Source organism: Equus quagga, chromosome 5, assembly GCF_021613505.1.
Source record: "Equus quagga isolate Etosha38 chromosome 5, UCLA_HA_Equagga_1.0, whole genome shotgun sequence".
Lineage (NCBI taxonomy): Eukaryota > Metazoa > Chordata > Mammalia > Perissodactyla > Equidae > Equus > Equus quagga.
This window is the reverse complement of record NC_060271.1, coordinates 115,473,662-115,496,660: the sequence shown is the minus strand read 5'-3', so window position 1 is coordinate 115,496,660 and position 22,999 is coordinate 115,473,662. Positions and strand designations below refer to the sequence as shown.

The following is a 22,999-nucleotide window of genomic DNA, read 5'->3' as shown; positions in this document are numbered from 1 at the left end:
TATCCATAGCGCCACAGGCAATGTCATTGTGATGTATTTGCTGCCTGTTAGGAAAGCAGGCTGGTGCACTCAAAGGAGGACTCCACCCGAGGAAGGCAAGTCAAAGCCTGCCACCACCACCCTGGCTTCCTGTAATCCGCATCTGCACCTGGGTCCAAGGGAGCCCATTATGAAAACACTTATTTCCATACACTCCCAACCCACATGCTAAACAATTTGTGCTCTTGCTGAGGAAGACTCATGAAAAACTGAACTGTTTTCTTCTGGGTGACATTGAGGAGACAGTGACATGATTTGGGTAAGTTTCATTGTAAAATGAATCTCATGCTTACCCAGGCCTCCGATGAAACCTCATTTCTGCTAAGGCACAGGTGAGCATCCTGAACAAAGCATAATATTATTTTAGACAAATAAATTGGACATATATTGTGAAGCAATTTAAACATTTTACAGAAATGCATCCTTTCGTACATAATAACATCAAAAAGTCAGTTCAGTGCAAAAAACTTGAATGGAGTATCAAAAATGCTTCACGATCCACTTTTTTTTTTTTCCTTTTACAATCAGTGAACCAATCTTGATATGTTACTATTAACTAAATGCTGTAGTTTAGGTCAGGGTTCACTCTTTGTGTTGTACATTCTATGGGTTTTGACAAATGCATAATGTCATGTATTCACCATTACATAGTTAGTTTAGTTTCACATAGAATAGTTTTACTGACCTTAAAAATCCCTTGTGCTCCACTGTTCATCCTTCTCTTCCTCCCTCCCAGACTCTGGCAACCACTGATCTTTTTACTGTCTCTATAGCTTCTTCTTTTCCAGAATGTCATACAGTTGGAATCATATAGTATGTACCCTTTCCAGACTGGCTACTTGCACTTAACATTATATATTTAAGGTTCCTCTAAGTCTTTTTGTGGCTTGATAGCTCATTACTTTTTAAACACTGCATAATATTCCATTGTATAGATGAACCACAATTTGTTTATCCATTCACTTGTAGAAGGACATCTTGATTGTTTCCAATTTTTGGCAATTATGAGTAAAGCTGCTATAAACATTCATGTAGAGGTTTTTTTATGGACATACCTTTTCAAATCGCTTGGGTAAATATCTAGGAGTGTAATTGCTGGATCATGTGGTAAGACTGTACTTAGCTTTATAAGAAATTGCCAAACTGTTTTCCAAAGTGTCTGTACCATTTTTCACTCCCACCAGCAATGAATGAGAGTTGCTGTTGCTCCACATTCTTGCCAGAATTTGATATTGTCAGTATTTAGGATTTTAGCCATTTTAAGAGGTTTGTAGTGGTATCTTATTGTTTTTTTAACTCTTTAATAACATATGATGTTGAGCATCTTTTCATATACTTACTTGCCACCTGTATATCTTCTTTGTTGAGTTTTGTTCAGATCTTGTACTGGTTTTTCTAGTTGAGTGTTTTCTCATTGTTGAGTTTTAGGAGTTCTTTGTATATTTTGGGTGTAAGACCTTTATCAGATGTTTTGCAAAGATTTTCTTCCTGTCTGTGGCTGTCTTTTCATTCTCTAAACAGGGCGTTTTGCAGAGCAGAAGTTTTTAGTTCTAATGAAGTTCAACTTGTTAATTTTTTCTATAAAACAACTGGATCATGTATTTGGTGTTGTATCCAGAAAGTCATTACCAACGTCTAGGGTCCCTTAGATCTTCTCCTGTGTTATCTTCTAGATGTTTTATAGTTTTGCATTTTACATTTATGTCTATGATCCATTTTAAGTTAATTTTTGTGAAAGATGTAAGGTCTGTGTCTAGATTAATTTTTTTGTATGTGAATGTCCAGTGGTTCCAGCACCATTTGTTGAAAACACTGTCCTTTCCCCATTGAATTATCTTTTCTCCTTTGTCAGAGGCTGGTTGACTATATTTGTGTGGGTATATTTTTGGGCTCTCTATTCTTTTCCATTGATCTATTTGTCTTTTCTTTTGCCAATACCATACTGTCTTGATTACTGCCGTTTTATAGTAAGTCTTTAAATCGAGTCTTGCCAGTCCTTTGACTTTGTTCTTCAACATTGTGTTGCTTATTCTAGGTCTTTTGCCTTTTGATATGAACTTTAGAATCATTTTGTCAGTATCCACAAAATAATTTACTGTGATTTTGCTTGGGATAGCAGTGAATGTATGGATCAATTTGTGAAGAACTGACATCTTAATAATATTGAGTCTTCTTATCCATGAACAGGACTATCTTCCCATTATTTAGATATCCTTTCATCGCTTTCATCAGAGTTTTCTAGTTTTCCTTATATAGCTGTTGTACATATTTTGTTAAATTTATACCTGAGTATCTCTCTCTGTCTCTTTTTTTTGATACTAATGTTTATGATGTTGTGTTTATAATTTCAAATTCCAATTGTTCATTACTGGTATATGAGAAAGCAACTGATTTTTCTATATTGGTCCACTTTTTAAACGTATTCTTTGTCCTTTTCTCTCTTTGCTTCTTTCTGTCTCTTGAAAGAGAGGAAGGAACTCAAGATTTGGAGAAAGATATTAAATTAAACATTTAAAAAAATTAATAGAGGGTGGGAACAGGGGCTGAAGGGAGCACTTGTGTGGTGACAGACAAGAAATAATGTACAACTGAAATTTCACAATAATGTGAACTATTATGAATCTCAATTTAAAAAAAGAGAAAAAAAGAAAAAAATTAACAGATTTTATTTTTTAAGAGCAGTTTCGGGTTTTCAGAAAATTCAGCAGACAATATAGAGAATTCCTACATGCCCCATTTGCCCCCCACAGTTTCCCCTATTATTAATATCTTGCATTAGTGTGATACATTTGTTACAACGTTCAATTTTAAGTTTAATACAGCATTAGATATTGAGTGCTTTTAGGCATACAAAAGAAATGTTCCCCGCCCTCATGGAGTTTACAACCTCACTGGGAAGGAAGGGAAAATTGCTTCCACCTGAGCAAGTAATAAAAAATAGTATACAACCAGGTTTTAAAATGTGTCCTTCCTTAGCAAAAGGAAGAAATTAGCGTAGTTTGTAGTAGTTAGGGAGTTAGCTCTCCAGGGAAGAGGTGAGAAGTAGGAAGGCTCTGGAAGGGTAGTAGCATTTGGGTAGGTGGAGGTAGATTAGAGTCAAGGTCTAAGCAGGAAAGTGGCCTGCAGAAGGATGCAGAGGTGGGGATGTTGGAGGAGTGGGCTTTATTACATCAGACAGAGGTGGGAAACAACATTAAAGAGCGAAAAAGACAGAGGTCCTGAATGTCAATGTGAGTAGTAACCAGAACTTGATAAAGCGCTTAGAGTTGAGCTTCTAAGCAGATCCTTTGGGTCTGGTTCTTTCAGGACTATTGGGTTTTGGTTTCACATACACCTCAAGGCAGGTATTCTGAACCATTTTCTTCTTTGAATCAGAATTACAGGCTCATGCCAGGGAGTGTTTCTAAAGAGAAGCACTGCCCTTCTGGGAAAAGCCACCAAATGGAACTGCAGATTGTTCATTTGCCACAAGAGGAGCATCCCATGTACACACATCAGGAAGAAGGCAACCTGCTTGGGAGGTCAAAAATAGCCACGCATACCCGAAGGGAAGTTTCCCTCAGTTCTCCAGGCCTCTCTGACTGGCTGCATTGAACTCACTCTTTGAAGCGCTCTGCCATTTCTGATGAGCAGGAGAACTTCCTCTCACGGGGGAGGAAAGCCATGGGGCAAATGTACGAATCCCATAGCTTTAATCTCTTCTCACTACTAAGGGAAGAACAAAGAGGGCATTAAATGCCCCATTTTTGTTTTCTTGGTCTGAGTTAGCTTACCTCAAGAGGCCTCTCCAGAGTTACACGCAATTGCTTCTTCAGGTCCCAGAAATGACGCTGCAAGGATTCAAGAGAGTTTTTGTAGTGAAGGGACACATCCATATTCAGAACTTCAGTCACTGCCTTCTCCACAGACATTACCTTCCCTCATAGTATCTCTCTTTTTTTTCCCCCACTCCTACTGCCACCGCCTAAGTTCAGGCCACCACCTGACTATAAGGACAGCCACACACTTGATCTCTTTAACTATAGAGCCCCTCATAGTGACTTGAGTTCAAAACATTGGATCCGTTCCTTTCCTTCCTGAAGTCTCTCATTCTTTCTCTGAAACATCTCTTCCTTTTGGTTCCCACCTTATCCCAGGACCTTACCTTTAACTCTCCCGTACGCTGTGCATCAAACGTAAGCTCTTTGGCCTGGATCTCGAGGTGTTCCCCCTAAACACTTACAAGGCTCTCCCTTGCATTGCTCCTGTCTTTGTTCACTGCTGCTCATGTTTATCCCTCATGTTCTTCCCTCATCCTTCAAAGAAAAATTTAAGTTCTACCTCCTTATGTAGGGTTGCCATTTTAAGCAAATAAAATACCTAGATATCCAGTTAAATTTGAATTTCAGATAAACAACAAATAATTTTTTAAAAATATGGTGCATACTTATACTAAAAGATTATTAGTTGTTTATCTGAAATTCAAATTTAATTGGGCCCCTATATTTTATCTGTGAACCCTACCACTATGCAACATTTTCTTGTTCCAATTCTCCCTTATCTCATTCTTTCAGTTCTTAAAGCATCTAATTCAGTCTTTCATTATATGCTATATTGTACTTATTGATTATATATACAGTATTAACACTTATCGAGCAATTATTCAGCATCAGGTATGGGGCTTAGTTCTTTTTATAAAACAGATTATTGAATTCTTACAAGAAATATGTGATAAAGTAGGTACAACTATTATACCTACTTTATAAATGAAGAAGCTAAGTATCTGAAAGGTTATTCTATTTGTTCAAGGTCCCAAAGCTAATTAAACTTGATCTTTGGTCTATCTATGGGGTGACCATCTTGTTCTGGTTTTCCTGCACTGTTCTGGTTTTAAAGCTAAAAGTGCCATATTCTGGGAACCTTCTCAGTGCCAGGCAAACTCTATATGTCTGACTTCAAAGGCTGGAATTCTATCACGTTTTCCATTTTTTTGAGAGTTTCACTTTTTTTTCTTTCAGTTGGGTTATAAAATCCATAAAGACAAGGTGATATCTGTTGGTATTTACTATCCTAAGAATTACTTAGTAAGTGCTTGACAAATAAGGACTGGGAGCTCCCCTCACAGGCCACAGCTCTTTTCTTGGGCTCTTTGGGTTGCAGGAGCTGAGGACTGGGTCCTTGGGGGTGACTGATCTTAGATGCAGCTGAGACTTGAGCACGGCCAGTGGCCTTTGCAACAGAGGTGCACAAGTGTCTGTGATGTCACTGGTCATTGCTTGAGAAGATGCTATGCTATTGTTACTCGCAACAATGCCTCTAAATTGGTGAAAATGAAGCTCCTCGGTAAGTGCATGGTGCCTCACACTAGAAAAGCTGAACTTTGAGAGATGCACTGCTATGAAATGTGAGTTAGGGCGTGGGTGAGGCTGAGAAACAGAAACCCTGGTGCCAAGAAGAGTGGAGTGCCTAGGGTGGGCAATAAGTCTGTCAGCACCTTGTTGAATGGACAGCACCCAAGGAAGCTGAGTGGCTGGTCTTTTTTTGCTGGAAATGTGCTTTCGTGCAATGGGCATATGTTCGAAAGATGATTATATTACATTATTATAGAATATCCTGTTAAAATGATGATATGTATGTTATTGCTATGCAACAAAGTGGTTAACGAGGTGTGAGGGGAAATGCAGAAACAATAGATTTCCATCCCCCAAGGGCATCCGTATAACTTGTCTCAACTTCATTTTGAATGCAGGTCATTATTGAGCACACATTAAACATAAAAACTAAGCTGTCTGTGGAGAAAGCATTTGTAAAAATCATTTGCTATTTTTAAAAGATCTATTTGAATTAAGACTCTCAAGGCAACTTATTTTTAGTCGCTAAATTTCACTTCAAAATGCTTGAATTTGAAAATATGCTTTTGTTTCAGGCTTTTTTATTAAGAGAGCATAACAGATATGGGGCAGAAAGGTTAGGCAGGAGTTTCCATTTTGAACAGTGCTGACAGATTCCTTAGTCTTTCCCTTTTTGGAAACTCATAGTGGCTTTTCCTCATCCCCACGGGGTAATCCCTCAGCCTCTCAGTGTGACATTCAAGGCCATTCCTGGTCTAGCCCCAACCCATCTTTCAGCTCATCTCCTACCCACCTGTACCATAGGCTCTACCCCAGCTAGATTCTTCGTTTTCTTCTAAACACACGGTTAGCTTTTTTGTCTCCAAGACTTTCTCTTGCAAAGGGTCATGGTTAAGTTTAATTTCTTGAACTAGACTGTCTGGGTTCAAATCCTGGTTTTTCTACTTACTGTGTGATCTTGGGCAAGTTACTGAAGTATTCTATGCCATGAGTTCTCTGACTGAAAAGTGAAGTTAAAATGGTATTTCTCCTTCAGGAGCAAAATAATTCATAAAAGTCCTTAGAACAATGCACAGTAAATGCTAGCTCCTCATTTATAGAACTGGATCTCATTATCCTCCCCACTTAGCTCAAAAGCTCTGTCTTCCTTAGAGCCTTTCCTGACCACCCCACCCTGCCACGTGCTCTTCCTCCTGGGAAATCCTGAGTACTGACACTGTTCCTTTGGCACGTGGTTGGTGTTCTTTGCTCATGATTGTGTTTTCATTGATGGAGCACTCACTCAGAGTCAGGTCTTGTGCTCATGACAACACTTGGAGGCAGGTATTCTTCTTTACCTCACTTTGTAAAGGAGCAAACTAAGGCTCAGAGAGGTTAAGCGATTTGCTAAGCTTATAGAGCTAGGATGAAATGATTCTGGAGTTCCAACTCGGGTTGCCCACAGTTGCAGCCATGACACTCTCCCTCCTTTCCTAGAAAACAAGGAGTGGATCTTACACCATGGTTGCCTTCATTCTGCCCTTCAGGTGGGAGGCACTCAGTGTACTTCTGGTGATTTGATGGACAAATGTGTGATTTGGCTGCTTTTCCAAGTGTCATTCAGTGCCTTATGGTTGTGATTATCTTAATGATGATAAAGATACTGCATGATGTATCTTGACGGGCTTTAAAAAGATAGATTAGGAGCTGGGCCCGTGGCCTAGTGGTTAAGTTCAGTGCACTCTGCTTCAGCAGCCTGGGTTTGTAGGTTCAGATCCTGGGTGTGATACATGTCAGCCATGCTGCAGTAGCATCCCACATATAAAGTGGAGGAAGATTGGCACAGATGTTAGCTCAGTGACAACCTTCCTCAAGCGAAAAAAGAGGAAGACTGGCAATGGATGTTAGCTCAGGGCTAATCTTCCTCAGCAAAAAGAAAAAAAAAGACTATAACTTATTCTTCTTGGGTTGAATCCCATGTAAATCTAAAAAAGCAATTCACATTTATTTTTCCCTTAACTGTTCCCTCCTGTTGCAAATATGGCTACATGAGAAATGTCAAAATAGTCTTATTATCAATGCTGTTTTTGTCGCAAAGGAGAATTTCTCATGACTCAGTACCAGCTAATTGGTCTGTCAATGGCTTTCTTTGTTAGGTGAGTTATTTGATCCATTGTTGACAAGGTGCAAGCTGCTTTCCACCCACTCTGGGGAAGCTCCAATAGGTCTGACATTCTTTCACCCTCTAATCAAGATGCTATTAAAGCAGCCGACAGTTTACAGTGAAGGAGGATAAAGCTGTATTGGTTTTGTAAACAGCTGCTGGAAAGACAACTTGATGGAGCTTTCGTGATGTACGAATGGTTCTCACTTTAGAGTGGGTGCAGGCATGTGATACAAAGACAACTTCTGTGATTTCTAAATTCATCAGACATAATAGTCTATCTCTACTGAGGCTGAAATCTTAAAAAACCAGGCCCATTCAGTCAACACATGCTTATTGAATTTGTACTAGGTGCCAGATACTATTCTAGGTATGAGGATATAGCAGTGACAGAAATAGACTAAAATTTCTGCCCTCTTGGTGCTTTTTCTTTTAAAACTTTTTATTATGGAAAAATTTCAGATTTATGCAAAAGAAGAAAGAATAATATACCCATCACTCAGTTTTAATAATTATCAATATTTTGTCATTCTTTTTTCATCTATCCCTCCCATCGTACACTTTTTTTATTGAATAAATTTGACATGTAACATTGTGTAAGTTTAAGATGTACCTTGTGTTACTCTGAGAACTTTATATGTTGTAATCTGATTGCCGATGTAGTGAGATTTACCACATTACATAATTATAGTACAATATTATTGTTTATATTCATTATACTGTGCGTTAGATCTCCATGGCTTATTTACTACTGGTTACAAGTTTGTACCCTTAAACACCATCATTCTCATCTCCCCTCCCCCACCCCCTGCTAACTACCATTTTACTTTCTGTTTTTTATAGGTTTAATTATCTTAGATCCTACATATAAGTGACATCATACAGTACTAGTCTTTCTCTGACTTATCTTGCTTAGCGTAATGTGCTCAAGGTCCATCCATGTTGTCGCAAATGGGAGGATATCCCTCTTTCTCATGGCTGAATAATATTCCATTGCGTATATGTACCACATCTTTTTTATCCATTCATCCACTGATGGACATTTGGGTTGTTTCCATATCTTGGTTATTGTGACTAATGCTGTGATAAACATGGGAGTGATACATCTTGTTGAAATTCTGCTTTCATTTCCTTTGGGTATATACCCAGATGTGGAATTGCTGGATCGTATGGTAGATCTATTTCAAATCTTTTGAGGAAACTCCAGATTGTTTTCCATAGTGGTTGGACCAATTTACATTCCTACCACAGATTTATTTTTAATGGAGCACTTGAAAGCAAATCCCAGATATTAAACATTTTATCATACATACTTCACTATGAATCTCTAACAGATAAAGACTTTTAATAAAGACATAATTGCAATGTCATTATCATACCTAACAAAAATGATAAAAAATTATAAATATCATTTAATATCCAATTCAAGTTCAATTTCCCTCAATTGTCTGAAGAATTTTTTTACATTTCTTTGTTTGAATCCAGATCCAAACAGGGTCTGCACATTATAGCGTGTGGAGAGAGCTCTTAGATCTCTTTTGATGTATACCAGGTCTCTTAGCTATTTTTTGGTTATAGGAATTAGGTTGTTTACCCTGTATAAGTTCCCACATTTTGGATTTGGCTGACTGCATCCTCATAGTGTTGTTTATGATATTCCTTTATGCTTCACGTTTTGTATAAAATGATAGTTATATCTAGAGACTTGGTTAGATTCAGCTTCAATTGGGGAGGGAGTGCATTGGAACCAACATTCTAGTGGAAACTGGCTTGATGCCATTTTTGTGTGTCAGAGATGTTTCTGGAGGTGTCTTGGTGGCAAGAAATTTGGGTAGCCAGTATGAAAAACTTAGTTCTTGCACAATGTGGCAATTTTGATCCTCATGCCATGAAACACTCCCTTTGTTCTTTCTTCCTTTATGTTGGCCTGTAAAGAAGACTTTTAAAAGTGGTTGTGTTACATGATGTTTGGGAGTGGCACCAACTGGAGGACCTAGGAAGATATTCCCCACATAAGAACAAGTTGGGTTTGAAACCCTCATTTGTCTGTGTCTTATGGGAACCAGGCTAACAAAAGAGAGAATAAGCTTGTAGAATAGCATGAATCTAAATTAGAACAAATAGTTGAATTAGAATATTTGAGGGGGTCTTTAGGGTTTATTTGTGAAAGATACCCAGGTAATTCAAATGTGCAACCAGGAATGAGAACCATAGATTCAGAAATAAGGCTTGTGAGGTCTTCAGTTTGCGGCGCTCTTCAGCAGGAAGTCCCCACTTGAAGCCTTGAGAAAGAAGTAGAGATGGTCAGAGGAAAGCAAGCTCAAGTAACAGTAGTAGGAAGTCTCCAATGACTATTGATTTGTAGGGATTTCAGTGGTATTGATGAATTTCTTCATCAATAAATGATGTCATAAACTTTTTTTAAGAATGGAGAATGGGACTTTGATTTGGGGAATCCAGAAATATCAAAGAAAGAAAGGATAACTCCAGTGAGCAAACAGAAGAATCGAGTTATCATTTATTGACATGGGGAAGGGTTCTATTTTGAACATGTTATACTTGAGATGCTTATTATACACCATAGACTAAATGCTGAGTAGGCAGTTGGATATATGTCTGAAGTTCAGGGCTGAAAATAGAAATTTTGGAATCATGAAAATAGAGATGGTATTTAAAGCCATGGACTGGATGAAATCACTTCGTAAATGAGAGAATGGCTTCCTGGAAGCCACATGAAAAAGGTCCTTATAGGACCATTGTAAGGGTTTCTCTGAGGCATATCTAGGAGGGTGATTGCCAAGTCATAAAGCATGCTGATAACATTTTCATGAAATACTGCCAGTCTGCTCTACACTATGTATTTACCAGTTATACACTGCGCATACACTATGCACTTACCATTCCCATCAACAGTGCACGAGGATTCCCATTTCCCCACATCTTTGCCAATATTTGAGATTATCTTTCTAATTTTTGCCAAGCCGATGGGTAAAGCAGTTGTGTGTTGGAGCCGGCTCATGAGAGCAGATTGAGCACACTCCTTCCCAACTTCTTCTTCAGTAACTTCACACTGGTAGTTTAAAATTGGCAGGTGTGAGAGTAATCACACCACGGAAATTGGCAAATGTTACAAATTAGGACTTTCTCCCCTCAACCCTGAGAGCTGGTTTTTTATAAAGATTTTTTTTATTTTTTTCCTTTTTCTCCCCAAAGCCCCCCAGTACATAGTTGTATGTTCTTCGTTGTGGGTCCTTCTAGTTGTGGCATGTGGGATGCTGCCTCAGCGTGGCTTGATGAGCAGTGCCATGTCCGCGCCCAGGATTCGAACCAACGAAACACTGGGCCGCCTGCAGCAGAGTGTGCGAACTTAACCACTCGGCCCACGGGGCCAGCCCCCCTGAGAGCTGGTTTTTAAACATATATCAGCATACCAGGGGCTATAGGTAGTATCATACTGTTTGTATTTCTATTCTCTCATCACTAGTGAGTTTGAGCATCTCTTCTACGCTTGCTTGACATTCTGGCTTTCCCTTCTGTGAATTGCCTATCCTTATTCTTTTCTCATTTTTATGTTGGATTTTCTGACTTCTTTTTGTTGGTTTACAAAAACTTCTTATATATTTTAGATATTAATCCCTAGCTGCTTTTGAACATACCATACATCTTCTCCCAATGTGTCAGCTGTCTGTCAATTTTTTCTTATTCTTCATTGAAGATGTAGTCAATTAACTGACATGTAGGTAAATCTCCCAGTCTTTTAAGATTTGTGCTATTGTAGTCTAGTTTTATGAAGTAAATCCTTACTTCATATTCATAAGGATATTCTCCTACATTTTCTTTTCCACCTTTCAAATGTAGGCCTTTAATCTATCTGGAGCTCACCGTTGTATATGGTGCACATGGGGCATCCAACTTTATTTTTTCTTCATAAACTGTCTGTTTCACCAACACCATCTTCCAAATAATTTATATTTTTCTCACTGATTTTTAGTACCAACTTTACATATATTGAGGTCCCATGGGTCTGCTTCTGAGCTCTCCATTCTGCTTCACCGTTTTATTTGTTCCTGTAGTAGCCCCATACTATTTTTATCACTATGTGGTAATGTATAATATCTTTCTTTGCTCTTGCTTTTCAAAATTGATTTAACTATTGAAAATTTTATTTTTCCTTATATATTTTATAAGTTTATTGAAATTCCTTAAAATTTGAGTTCCCTCTGGAATTTTGGTTGATATAACATTGAATTTAGAGATTAAATGGACATTTTTACAATGTAAAGTCATCTTATCCATGGCATATCTTCATTTGTTCAAGCTTCTCTTATGTCCTTACACAGAGTTTTAAAATTTTCTCCATAAAGTTCTTGCGAGTTGTTAGGTTAATTTCCAGATATTATGCTGTAGAGTTTCATTGCTGTTGTCAGTGATCTCTTATTGTCCATTATATTTTCTGGTTGCTTACTGCAGACGTAGAGGAAGCTATTGATTTTTAGAAATTGATCTCGTACTTGGCAATCTTATTGAACTCACTTATTACTTGTAATAGTTGATTGTGTTGGGTCTTCTATGCTGATGATCATATCATCCGCAAACATGACAGGAGGATTTTAGGGGTTCTACCCAGTGCTCTGTTATTCTATATTTAACTACCTCTGCTAGTTGGGCTCCAATCTGGCAGCCCAATTCTGACAGCCGGATGACTCTTGTGGTCCTCATGCCCTGTACGTTCAGATTCTGGAAATGAGCCCTTGTATTCTTCCACTGTGAATGGTATCCTGCCCAATACCTCAGTCCGTGTAAGAGCTGTGGCCCTGTCTTCTTTTGTCTCTTTCCCCTAACCGTTTTCTCATGGTTTAGGGTCCCGTTAGCCACTGACAGACCTTCCTGATGCTGACTATCTCGCGGTCTGCCTGAATTTCTCAATGATCCCTGCTGCTCAATGCTGCATTTCTGTGTCTTGAATGCCTTAAAGGACACCCTGTGTAGGTAATGCAAAATGGAGGATCAACATAGGCCTTCACATCAGACAGACTTAAATTTAAATCTTATTTCTGCCCCAGGGTATGTCAAACAAGTTTTACAGCCTCCTGGAGTCTGTTTCTTCATTTGTAAAGTGAAGGAAGTAAGGGCTCATAGGTAGGGATCATGCAGGTGTCGCTTAGTAATGCCCCTTTCTCCACACTGATGCTGACTACTGATGCTGAGCACCTCCTGGGATTGTGGTTTGTTGCTTCTTTGTCCAGGAACCTTCATGTGCCTTCAGATATAGTCGAATCTGAGCAGCTGTGGCTGGACCATATCCCCATGTGCCTTCCCATCCCAGCAGATGGTTCAAGTTCCAAGTTCTGGCCCCATATCATTGCCCCATCCAACTCTTGTTAACTGGGCAGTACCTGGTTCTAAGACTTGTATGACCCATGGGGTGTTCCAGGAAGCATGACTCCAGTGAGTACTTGCATTCTTGATGGTGGTCTAGGGAGTAACTTCAGTATTTTGGACTAAGGCCACCAAACGAGTAGAGAATTTGCCCTGGGAATTTGCCCATATACTGAATGGTGTTGGGTGTAGCAGAAAAGGCCAGTAGTCTGGCTGGTTCTAACAGAGACTTCTATTATAGTTAAGAACAATTCAGCTAGCCACACCCTAACACCTACTAACAGTAGTGTCTCTGAGGGATAGCTTAAATCAGCAATAAAAGTGAACTGTATACCTTGGGAATGTCACTAGCAGCACCTTCTATTAAACACAGATCTTTATGAGTTTCTATGACTTACTAACAATAGGGGCTCATTTACAATTGCTGAAAGCCAACCAAGGGCAGATTACCTTCCTCCTTTTAACCAGTTTAAAGAGGTGGGCGAGGTCAGACAAGAACAGGGTGTGATGAGAGCAGGGAGAGTGAGGTGGAATCCCCAAAGGGAGGAGGAAGCATCTGTGTCACATTAGCATCCCTGAGAGCACATGAAGATGATGAACCGGCAGGGGCAGAGATACTGGCAGCTGACCAGGGACTGTAGGGTGGTCATGGTGCTTAACTATTGCATAAGTGCCATGGATTTTAGTTGACAGGATGCTGCACCTGATGCAACAATGTGACGTGACTGTTGCAAACAACTGTTTTGATATTTTGAGCTATGCTAATAGAAGCAGAGGACCTAGAAAGAGGTGGCAGTTTCTCTCCTCTGCACTCAATGGGACACCCCATTCATTCCTGAGCGTCACATTCAAGAAGGCTCTGGATAAGCTGGGATGCATCACGAAGAGTTCCTCAACACACTGGTGAGTCGGAGGGCAATCATGTCACATAAGGAGCAGCTTAAGGGATAGAGAATGCTTGTCCTGAATACCCTGGAGTCAGAAGCGATCTGGAAGTCTCTGGGGTAGAAACAGCCCAGTAAGGAGACGCAGGGAACCAGATTTTAGCTCCCAAGGTAGGAAGAACTTTTCAACAAGGCTGGTCAAAGATAAAACGCCTGCTCTCAAAGGAAGTGAGTCCCTGGTTACTGGAGGTGTTCAGCTATGGCCACTCGGTGGGAGGATATTGTACAGGGGGCTCAAGAAACGGGAGGGGGGCCATTTCTAGTGCCTGGAATCAATGATTCAAACAGGAAAAGGTGCTCTGGTGTGCGCCCGACACTTAGCTCTGCTCTTGACGAGTCTCCGACAGACATTCATTCGTTTAACACCTGCTATTGCCTGGTACCGTGCGTGGTGAACACGGAAGTACAGTGTGGTAGTTTGTCTATCAGAGCCAGAACAAAAAGGCCTCGGAGAGAGTTGTTCAGATGTAACACTGCTGACTCAGTGTTACAAACTTCAGTCTTGGGGAAACATGGGACTCATTAAGTCCCTTCGTTAAGGGGACTCATTAAGTGTCAAGTAACACCTTTCCTGCCATATGGATGACAGATGAAGGAAAACCAGGACGTCAGCATTCATCACCACTTTCTGGTTTTTGGAGGATGGAGAAGGGGACCAGGAGAGAAGAGGGTGAGAAGGGGGCAAAGCACCAAGGGAAATAAACTTCTGGGATGGCTACTTACTTCTCCTGTTCTGCCGCTACACTGACACCCATGGGTGTAATTATTTAGCTTGGGTATAGCATTGACTAGGATTTTTACAGCAAGACCTGGAAACAGGTAATTGACTGATGGACCTACTTTGGGCCATGCACAAGGCTAGACACTGGGTAGCCCAAAAAGGTAAGACTCAGTCCCTGCTCCTAAGAAGGTGGTAGGAGGGCTTCTAGCCTAGGCATGGGGGACAGGGAGGCAGGCCAGATTCGGTTAGCTAAGGACACTAATGGAGGAATGTCTGCACCCTGTGTCATGGGGTGCTTCCCACATTCACTGGGCCAGGAGGTGTTCCGAGAGCCTGCCTCGGGCTGCGGTGGAAATATCACAGCGGCACCACCTCCACGCAAGGTTAACCAGGGTACCCCCCAGACAGTCCTAACCTCGAGGCCCAACCTTCAGTCGGTGGAGGGGCTGCGGGGTCACAGGAAGCAGGCAAGCGGAGGCAAGCGGAGGCAAGCACGCGCTCCTCGCCTCCGTGCCCCCTTCCCGGCGCGTGCGCGGGACCGCCACCGAGGCCTGTGCGCAGCCCGGGCGCCCGCACTGCGCGCGCGCGCCGACCCCGCGTGGGTCCGGCTCGGGCTCGGGCGCGCTCAGACGGCAGGCGGAAGGGCCGGGCGAGGGCGGGAGCGGCGCGGCGGGAGGCTCCGCGGCCGGGCACCGCAGACAGGCGTCGGGCGGAGGAGCGCGCCCCTCGGCCTTTCCTCTGCGCCCGCGCCTTCCCAGCCGGCCGCCCCGAGAGGACCGGAGGAGGCAGGTGGGGCAGGAGCGCGCGGGGGCTCCGGGCCGGCCGGGCGGGCGGGGCGGTTGGCGGTTCGGGGAGGGCGGCGCGGAGGCGCTGGGGGCGCCGGCAGCCTCGCGGCCGCCTCCACTGGGCGCCAGTGTCGCCGGCTCCGGGAGGCCTCCCTGGGGCGGCTGCGGGGGTGGGGGCGGCGCGGCCCACCGGCGAGGATGTGGGTTCTCGTTTCCGTTCCTCGCGGACGGTTTACCTTAGGATGAGACGCGGCGGGGTGGGTAGGATGGGCCGGACTCCGGGGCGGAGGAGCTGGGTTTGGCCCCGGCTCTGCCGCCCCAGCCTTGACCGCCCTGCGCCCGGGGACTGCCTCCCGCGGGCATCCGTGTGCTGCGCGCTGTGCGCGGCCCTGGTCGTTTTCCTGTAACGGGCCTCTTCAGATCTCTCGCGTCTCCCTTTGCTTATTAAACTGTTTAAGAAACCTTTTGCCAGTGGGAATTCAAAGCTAAAGCAAATGACTTTGCTTCCAGTCTTTTGCTTCCCCGAGATTCCTTAATTCTAAGTCGTGGAAATTGGGAAGGGAAGTTGGCGGAAATACTTGCGCTGAAACCTGTCCTACACAGAGACGCGGTTTAGAGACGCATCCTTGTGAATTAGATGGATGGGTTTATATTGTCAGCTTTCTTTTGAATTACACCTCGGGTTGCTCATTCATCCAGCGACTACTTACTCAATTGGGATTTAAACTGTTTGAGACAATGTTTTGATATGTATCAGAGGATGATATTCTCCAGGGGTAACAACTGGCTCTATGTTGCAGGCTAGACTGTGGTTCGTATTGCAGCAATGCCATGGTGTAAATCGGTGCCTTTGAAATATTTCAATAAAGAAACACTCTCCTTCTTAGAAACACCCCCCAAATACTTTGTACTTCACTTTCACATTGACATTTGTCCTTTATGAATCTTATGCACAATTTAAAGGAAGTCGTCTGAATGTCAGAAGATCACGTGGTACAGGACATGTAGCAACTGTGGAGGGAAAGCACACAACTGAAAATGGCAGCAGTCTCCCTTTCTACATTTTTATGATGCAAAACCATCCCGGTGCTAACTTTGTTCACATAAATATGCATTTTTAAATACTTTGATTTGAGATAAACTACCTGGGCTTCAAGATTGGATCTTGAAATGTAATGAATATGTTTCTATTTTATAGAAGACTTGGCACATGGTATGTTTGTAGGATTTATGTCAGACATTTCAGGTTTAACAGATACATTTCCCGCCAGCAAGATTTTTTAAAAAAGGGATATTTATATGGCGTCTTTGTTTGCTCATGACAACTCCAATTTTGAAACATATCCTAGTGATCTTTATTTTATAGAAGCAACTTAACTCTTTCCTCCTGTTTAAACCTCCGAATATCTGGCTACTTTTAGGCTTACTGTTCCCTTGTTCATTATGTATAATTATCTTGCTATGGGTTCGCTTCGTTTGTTAGTTTTTGTTTCTTGTTGTTTGAGGCATCTGTATATTGTTTTCTCATCTGGAGTTTGAGCAGCACTGTTTTCCTTCAGTGATGCTTAAGAGAACTTTCTGTGACAAGGGAAGTGTTCTTTGCACTGTTTAGTATGGCAGCCACTAGCCACATATGGCTTTTGAGCACTTGTCTGGGGCCAGAGCAATGGAGGAGCTGAATTTTTAATTTAACTTACATAGCCACATGTGGCTAGTAGCTACCTGGTTGGGCACTGCAACTTTAAATTGTTAGTCCCTCAGTAAGCCTCCCCTGGCCCTCTGGAATCGAGCATTTATTACAGTTATACTGTAGTTACAGCTTTCTTATAGGAATCCTACAGCAGGCTGTAATCTACATGAGGGCAAGGGCATATCTGTTTTCTTTACCTTTGCTATGCCCAGCCTAGGACTTAGTAAGAAGCTCTGGATAAATATTTGTTGAATGACTAAACAAACTTCTTGAGGGCAGGTATCTTTTATATTCTCTCTAGGGCCTAGAGCTGACTAAGTATCTAGTACTGCAAATACCTGCTTAATGATTGAACAAATTTCATGTAGGTGGCAAATAAATAGATAACTGGAGATATGTTTTAGATGCTTATTTTGGTTAATTACTTTTTGGAATGTGAAAATAAAGACTCATGAAAATGAAGACTCACGACAAAATACTTATGAGGCTGAACAAAAGGACCTCATGATGGCAACTCGTGGGGACACAGCTTGGGCCTGCTAGCTGAATAGCTCAAGGATGCCGCCCTTGAACCATATTCCAAATAAATTTGCGGCAGTCTCTCGCCCTCAGTGAGATTCCTTAATGAGGCCCTAACAGCCTTGAATCACTCTGAACTTAGCGGGCAGCCTACTCACCACCATTCTGTGTTAGGGCATGGACAAGGAATCCTTGAAAAGTCATGAGATAGCGTAGGCACGTTACGAGATGCTTTTGCCCAGAGCTGATGTGTGGTGATGGTGTAGGATGGGATTCCTGTATACATCAAAGATTGGGGAATTTGATTCTAGTTATTGCATCTGTTAGGTACACAGTTAATTAGGGCTGACTTTTATAGGCTTACCTATATCACCTGTCATCACCAGTTAACCATAGCAGGATTTGAAAGTATGTACGCAGTTCAGATCAGTACATCTCTAAGTTTGACCAAGATTCCCAGGTGTCATGCATCTCAAAATCCAGAAATGGCTTTTAGGGAAGGATTCTAAGACTATACAAAAGTCTGTAGAATGCATAATTTTTTTTGGTGGGACAAAAGGTAGAATGTTGGGTTTTTCATGAAGGAAAGGAAATGGGACTAGGGAAAAATGCCATGAAGACGCAAAATGCAAAGAATGTTCCCTACACTGGTGAGGTAATGTAGCTTCCCTGGGCTTCAAGTAGCTAACTGACAATGATGAAGTTGATTACATCTTTTTGAGTGAATCATCTTTCCACCTGGAATCTAGGATTTGAATATTTATTAAATATGTGTAAGACACTAATCTAGCTCCTGTGGCAAGTGATAGTTGTGTAGGATACAGGTCTTATCCTAAGGATCTCAACAGTCTACAAGGAAACGAAAGGTGCTCTGGGGATGACTTTCAAGAAGTATTTTTGAGTGGGAAACCCCGCTCGCTCTTTGAACAGGAGAGTTGGAAAGCTGGCCTCTCTTAACCGACTCAGAAAGACAACCACCTAACCACTCTGCTGAAGAAGTGAGAGTATAAAAAACGTGACTGAGTCCCGAAGTGTGATTGTAGTCAGATTACTCTCCCTAAAACACAGCTTGAATGGGGACACCCTCCTTAAAAAAAAAATCGGCGATTTCCTGGTCCTCATGGAATTGAGTGGTTTGGTGTTTGATCAGGTATTTAAAGTTCTCCCTAAAAATCCATTACAGCCTTACCTCTTACTGTTTTCCTAGATGTACCCCGAGTTCCAGCCTGCTGTTCCTTTAAAGTGCTCCCCTTTAAGTTTCTGCCGACTCATCTTTCAGGACCCATCTCAGGTGCTGCCTTCTTCACTGCACCCTTTCTGATTCTCAGGAGCTCCCGTAGCAGATATTGCTTGTACTCACATTATGGAACATATCCCATTCTGTTTCATCATCTATAGTTATTAGTGCTATTTTATTCACCCTAGTAGGTTGTAAGCTACCGACAAGCATGGACCATCTCTTACTCCTTCTCGTATTTTCGGAATCATCTAAAATAGTGCAGTACCTTGTACATAGTGATTAGATGTTTATTAAATTTTATTTCTGTTCTTTGACTTTAAAGGAAGCTTCACACCCTGTGTAGGATATTTTGTCCACACTGGCTGCCAAGCAAGTAGAGGCCCACAAGTAGAAATCCTGAGTTACTTCAGCCCTGAGAAGCTAGAGTTTTGAGGAGGGCCGTCTTTGTGCTGTGTGTTACATTTTGGAATTGATAGTGTTTAAAGAAGATCCCCATGCTATGTGACACCAATTCCTTGTTATTTTCCTATCTATGTGGTTAATAATAGTTAGTAACTATTAGTTAATGGTAACTCATAGTCAATGTGAAAATGATTCAAAGTATTGGGTGGCAAGTAATTTTAGCATTCAAGAAAACTTGAGTACCTTTAACATGGTAACTCTGGATTAGGTTAACATATAATATCCACGTCCATGTAAACATGCACCTTATGAGAAAAAAGGAAATATCTTACTCTTTACTGGTTCCTACTAGTATTCAGAAAACCTGCGAGTCAAGTTGGAAAGGAACTAGTTAGCTCAGAGAGGTGACTATTTCCTTGGAGAAGGGTGGTGATAGTAAAGATGACTAAGTTAGATGTAGGGTTGGTTTCCCAAGGACTATAGAGCACACATTGAGTAAGATCTAGCATGTATTATATGCTAGAGGAAACCATCAGTTAACTATTTTTGCTTATTCTATTGTTTCTACTGAAATAATCGAAAATCATTTTATTTGGTTTTGTAATATGGTTTTCTGCTTATATTTAAAAACATATAGAGATTCTTAATATTTCAGACTTTAAAGAATTGATGCAAAAGAAACTGGAAGGTTTTTAGCCTCATAGTTCAGTTTTACTAACATTTTCTCTGCTTTCTATGTCATTTCTTATATGTGGGCTAAGAGTGCGGCACCCATCTAATTTAGAGCAAATTTATTCTAAGTGCTCATATTTTCTGGGAAAAAGGGCTGATATAAGCGATGTGGTCTAAAAGGCATGGCCTTCCATCTTCTAGAATAGAATGAAGAACTCCTGTACATTGTTAGGAGGTGAAACAGTGTCGGTGAGCTCTTCAGTTGGTACGAGCGATGTGATTAATTTTCGGTAAAGTTTTCTTGGCTTTCAGAAAATAATGAGAACATTCCTAACTAGGTTATTTTCATGTGATGAGTGCATGGCTTGAGCTATTGGGTGACAGATGATCTAACATGTCAGATGCCGTGAGAAGTTAACAGGTCCATCAGCAAGGAATAATATTCTCGTTTGTTACTGTGAGTAAAGAGAACACCACCCATTTAGATTAGCTCAGCATTGAAAAAATGTCTTCACCTATTGTTGGGAAATAATATTACTCCTGAGTTGATATTACCCCTGAGCTTTGTCTGAAAGGATTGCCTGTGCTGCTGACTCAGTGAGAGGGAGCGTGCAGCAACATACATTCTTTAACAGCAGTTTGCTAAAACCAGGTTTTTTCCTTCCCCTCTAAAAGAGATTCTTGAAGGTTGAAGTTAAAAATGTCAGTAGGTTAGATATTAAAGAATGTAGGCTTTTTGTGACTGAAAGCAGTCATTCTAAGTTGCATACAAATATAATAGATATGCTGTTTTTTCCCTCTCATTAAAGGTGGCTTTCTAGAAGATGACCATAGAAGACCTTCCAGATTTTCCATTAGAAGGAAGTTCTTTGATTGGAAGATACCCATTTTTGTTTCCAGGTTCTGATACGCCGGTTATCTTTTCCATTTCTGCAGCGCCAATGCCTTCAGACTGTGGTATGTTAAGTAGCTGTGTTTGTTTCTGTGAACTGGCAGCTTAACGTCTGTCTTATGCCCTTTTTGCACTCATAATTTTTCCTAAAACCACTTGTTACGGTTTTGATGAAATTCCGAAAGTTTTCCTTTTTCAAAAATATAATTGCTTATTGCTTTTTCTGCCTCTTAAGTTAAATGTTTTATTTCTGCTGTCAGCATTTTTACTATGTAAAAATGTTCATTTTAAGTACCATGGTGGATTTAGAGGATTTTATTTTTAGAATGCAATAGTGCTTAGACATCTAGCATTGTTCTGTATTGATGTATTTTGTTTAAATATACTGACTTGCTTAAAAAGCCATATACTAAAAAAAATGATTTAAAAGCACTGTGAAATAGCCATCTCTAAGGGCCCTGTTGTCTCTGAAATGCTAGGATTCTAATTAACAAGCCAGATAATCACTGCCGAAACGATTCAAGCTTGGGTGACATGTAAGGACAAGTTAGTGTTTCAATACGCAAGCAAGCCTTGTTAGGATCCTGTCTCTGTGGTCGCCAGTGTGATTATCAATGGATACACAGATAGCATATAGTAAAACAAACAAACGAAAAAGCCATGTTTTCTGGGCTTCTGCTTATGCAGAAGGTGAGACCTTTCCCTGGGATACGGAGTGAGATTGGTTCATATTTAAATTGGTTCATTTAAATTTCCTCTGTAAAATGTAAATTTGGAAGTATTCTAGTTTTTATCTATTTAGACTTATTTCCCCAGGACCATATTTTATCAGATAGTTGGTAGGGGAATGAAAGAAAACCAGGAGATAAATTTGATAGATTTGTTACATTTGTAATCTAGTTACAGTTTTTCAAGTAAAATATTGGGTCACTGTTTCAAATTGTCTTCAGAGGTAGAGATGACGCAGTTTTTAAATATTAGTAGGTATACAGTTACTGGATTGGGAATTTTTCTTTTTAGTCATATCTATTCTAATAACTGCTCATCTCCAAGTACGCTGTTTTTATGTGTTCAGATTCTGCAGCAGCTTATCTTGCAATCTTCAAAAATATTATGTAAAACCTGTGCCTAGATCCTAGGAATTATTTGCAGCTTTTCAAAAATTGACTGGGTTTATTTTCAGTTGGAACAAAATCAGTTATGCGGGGAAAACCTTGAACTAAGGCCCTTTGTACCCAGCTTGTGACCCTTACCTCACTGTGTCTTTGGTTATAGTTGTCGTATTTCCTTTCCTAGCCTAAAGCTCTTTGGAATGGGGTAGCAGTCATGTTTTATTTTTGTTTATCTCAAAAGGGTTGAGGGTTATTATAGTCATTTGTTGATATTAGTTGCTCAGTCAGTGTTTGTTGAATAGGTACATTGAATGAAAGGTGACAGTGGATATTGACCCCTTTGTATAACTGAAATTAAACATTGCCTATCTTCTTAGAATTAGAGATTCTTAGAATCTGAATGGTCCTATAGCTCAACTTTCCCTGCTCAGTTCCCAGTAGAGAAATTATATTTTTTCAGGATCTCTGACAGGTAACCATTCAGCCACTTGGATGTCTTTGATAGTGGGAAACTAATGAAGTAGTCCATTTCATTGTTAAAAAAACTTCAGTTGTGATAAAATTGTTTTTGTATATGGACTCAAAATATGTCTCCTTGAAACTTTGGCCAACTGGTACTACTTTGATATGTGGAACAAACACTTCTTTATATGATAGCCTTCAAATATTTGGAGATAATTTTCATATTTTTATTTAGTCTGTATTTCCTTCGGCTACACGTTTCTAGTTCCTTCACCAGGCCCTCATTATCAGGATTTCTAAACCCTTTTCATTCTAGATGTTTTCTTCTTAGTATACTCTACTCAGTGTCCCCTTAAAAAGTGGCTTCCAGAATTGTTGTTATTAAGTATTTATGGAGGGCCTGCTATGTGCTAGGTGCTGTCCTAGATGCTGGGGAATAGCACAGTGACCAAGACAGACATTCTAGTAGGGAAACAGACAATAAACTAATGAGTAAACAAAACATAATATTATAGACTATAATGAGTTCTGTGGAAAAAAGAGACAGGGTGCTGTGAGAGAGGATGGGGAAGAGGGGCTGTTCTAGACAGGTAGACGCTGGAGGAACAGGAGAGTCGGCCGTGAGACGAGCCTGGAGACAGGCGTTCCAGGCAGAATAGGAAGTTGAAG

General features: G+C 40.8%; 1 protein-coding gene across 8 annotated transcripts in view; it reads left to right on the top strand.

Moving 5' to 3' along the window:
- Positions 1-219: 219 nt before the first annotated feature.
- Positions 220-22,999, top strand: part of CLIP4 (CAP-Gly domain containing linker protein family member 4) — a 73,404-nt gene continuing 50,624 nt past the window's right edge. The window contains exons 1-2 of one of the 8 annotated variants that reach the window (XM_046661110.1): positions 220-298; positions 20,674-20,821. In XM_046661110.1, coding sequence (XP_046517066.1) covers positions 20,689-20,821 — 133 coding nt within the window. In that variant the 5' untranslated portion in view covers positions 220-298; positions 20,674-20,688. Of the gene's footprint in view, positions 299-352; positions 372-13,548; positions 13,795-14,404; positions 14,506-15,171; positions 15,346-20,673; positions 20,822-22,999 lie in introns of those variants that run through there. The other 7 variants (XM_046661112.1, XM_046661109.1, XM_046661111.1 and 4 more) reach the window with 7 other exon arrangements.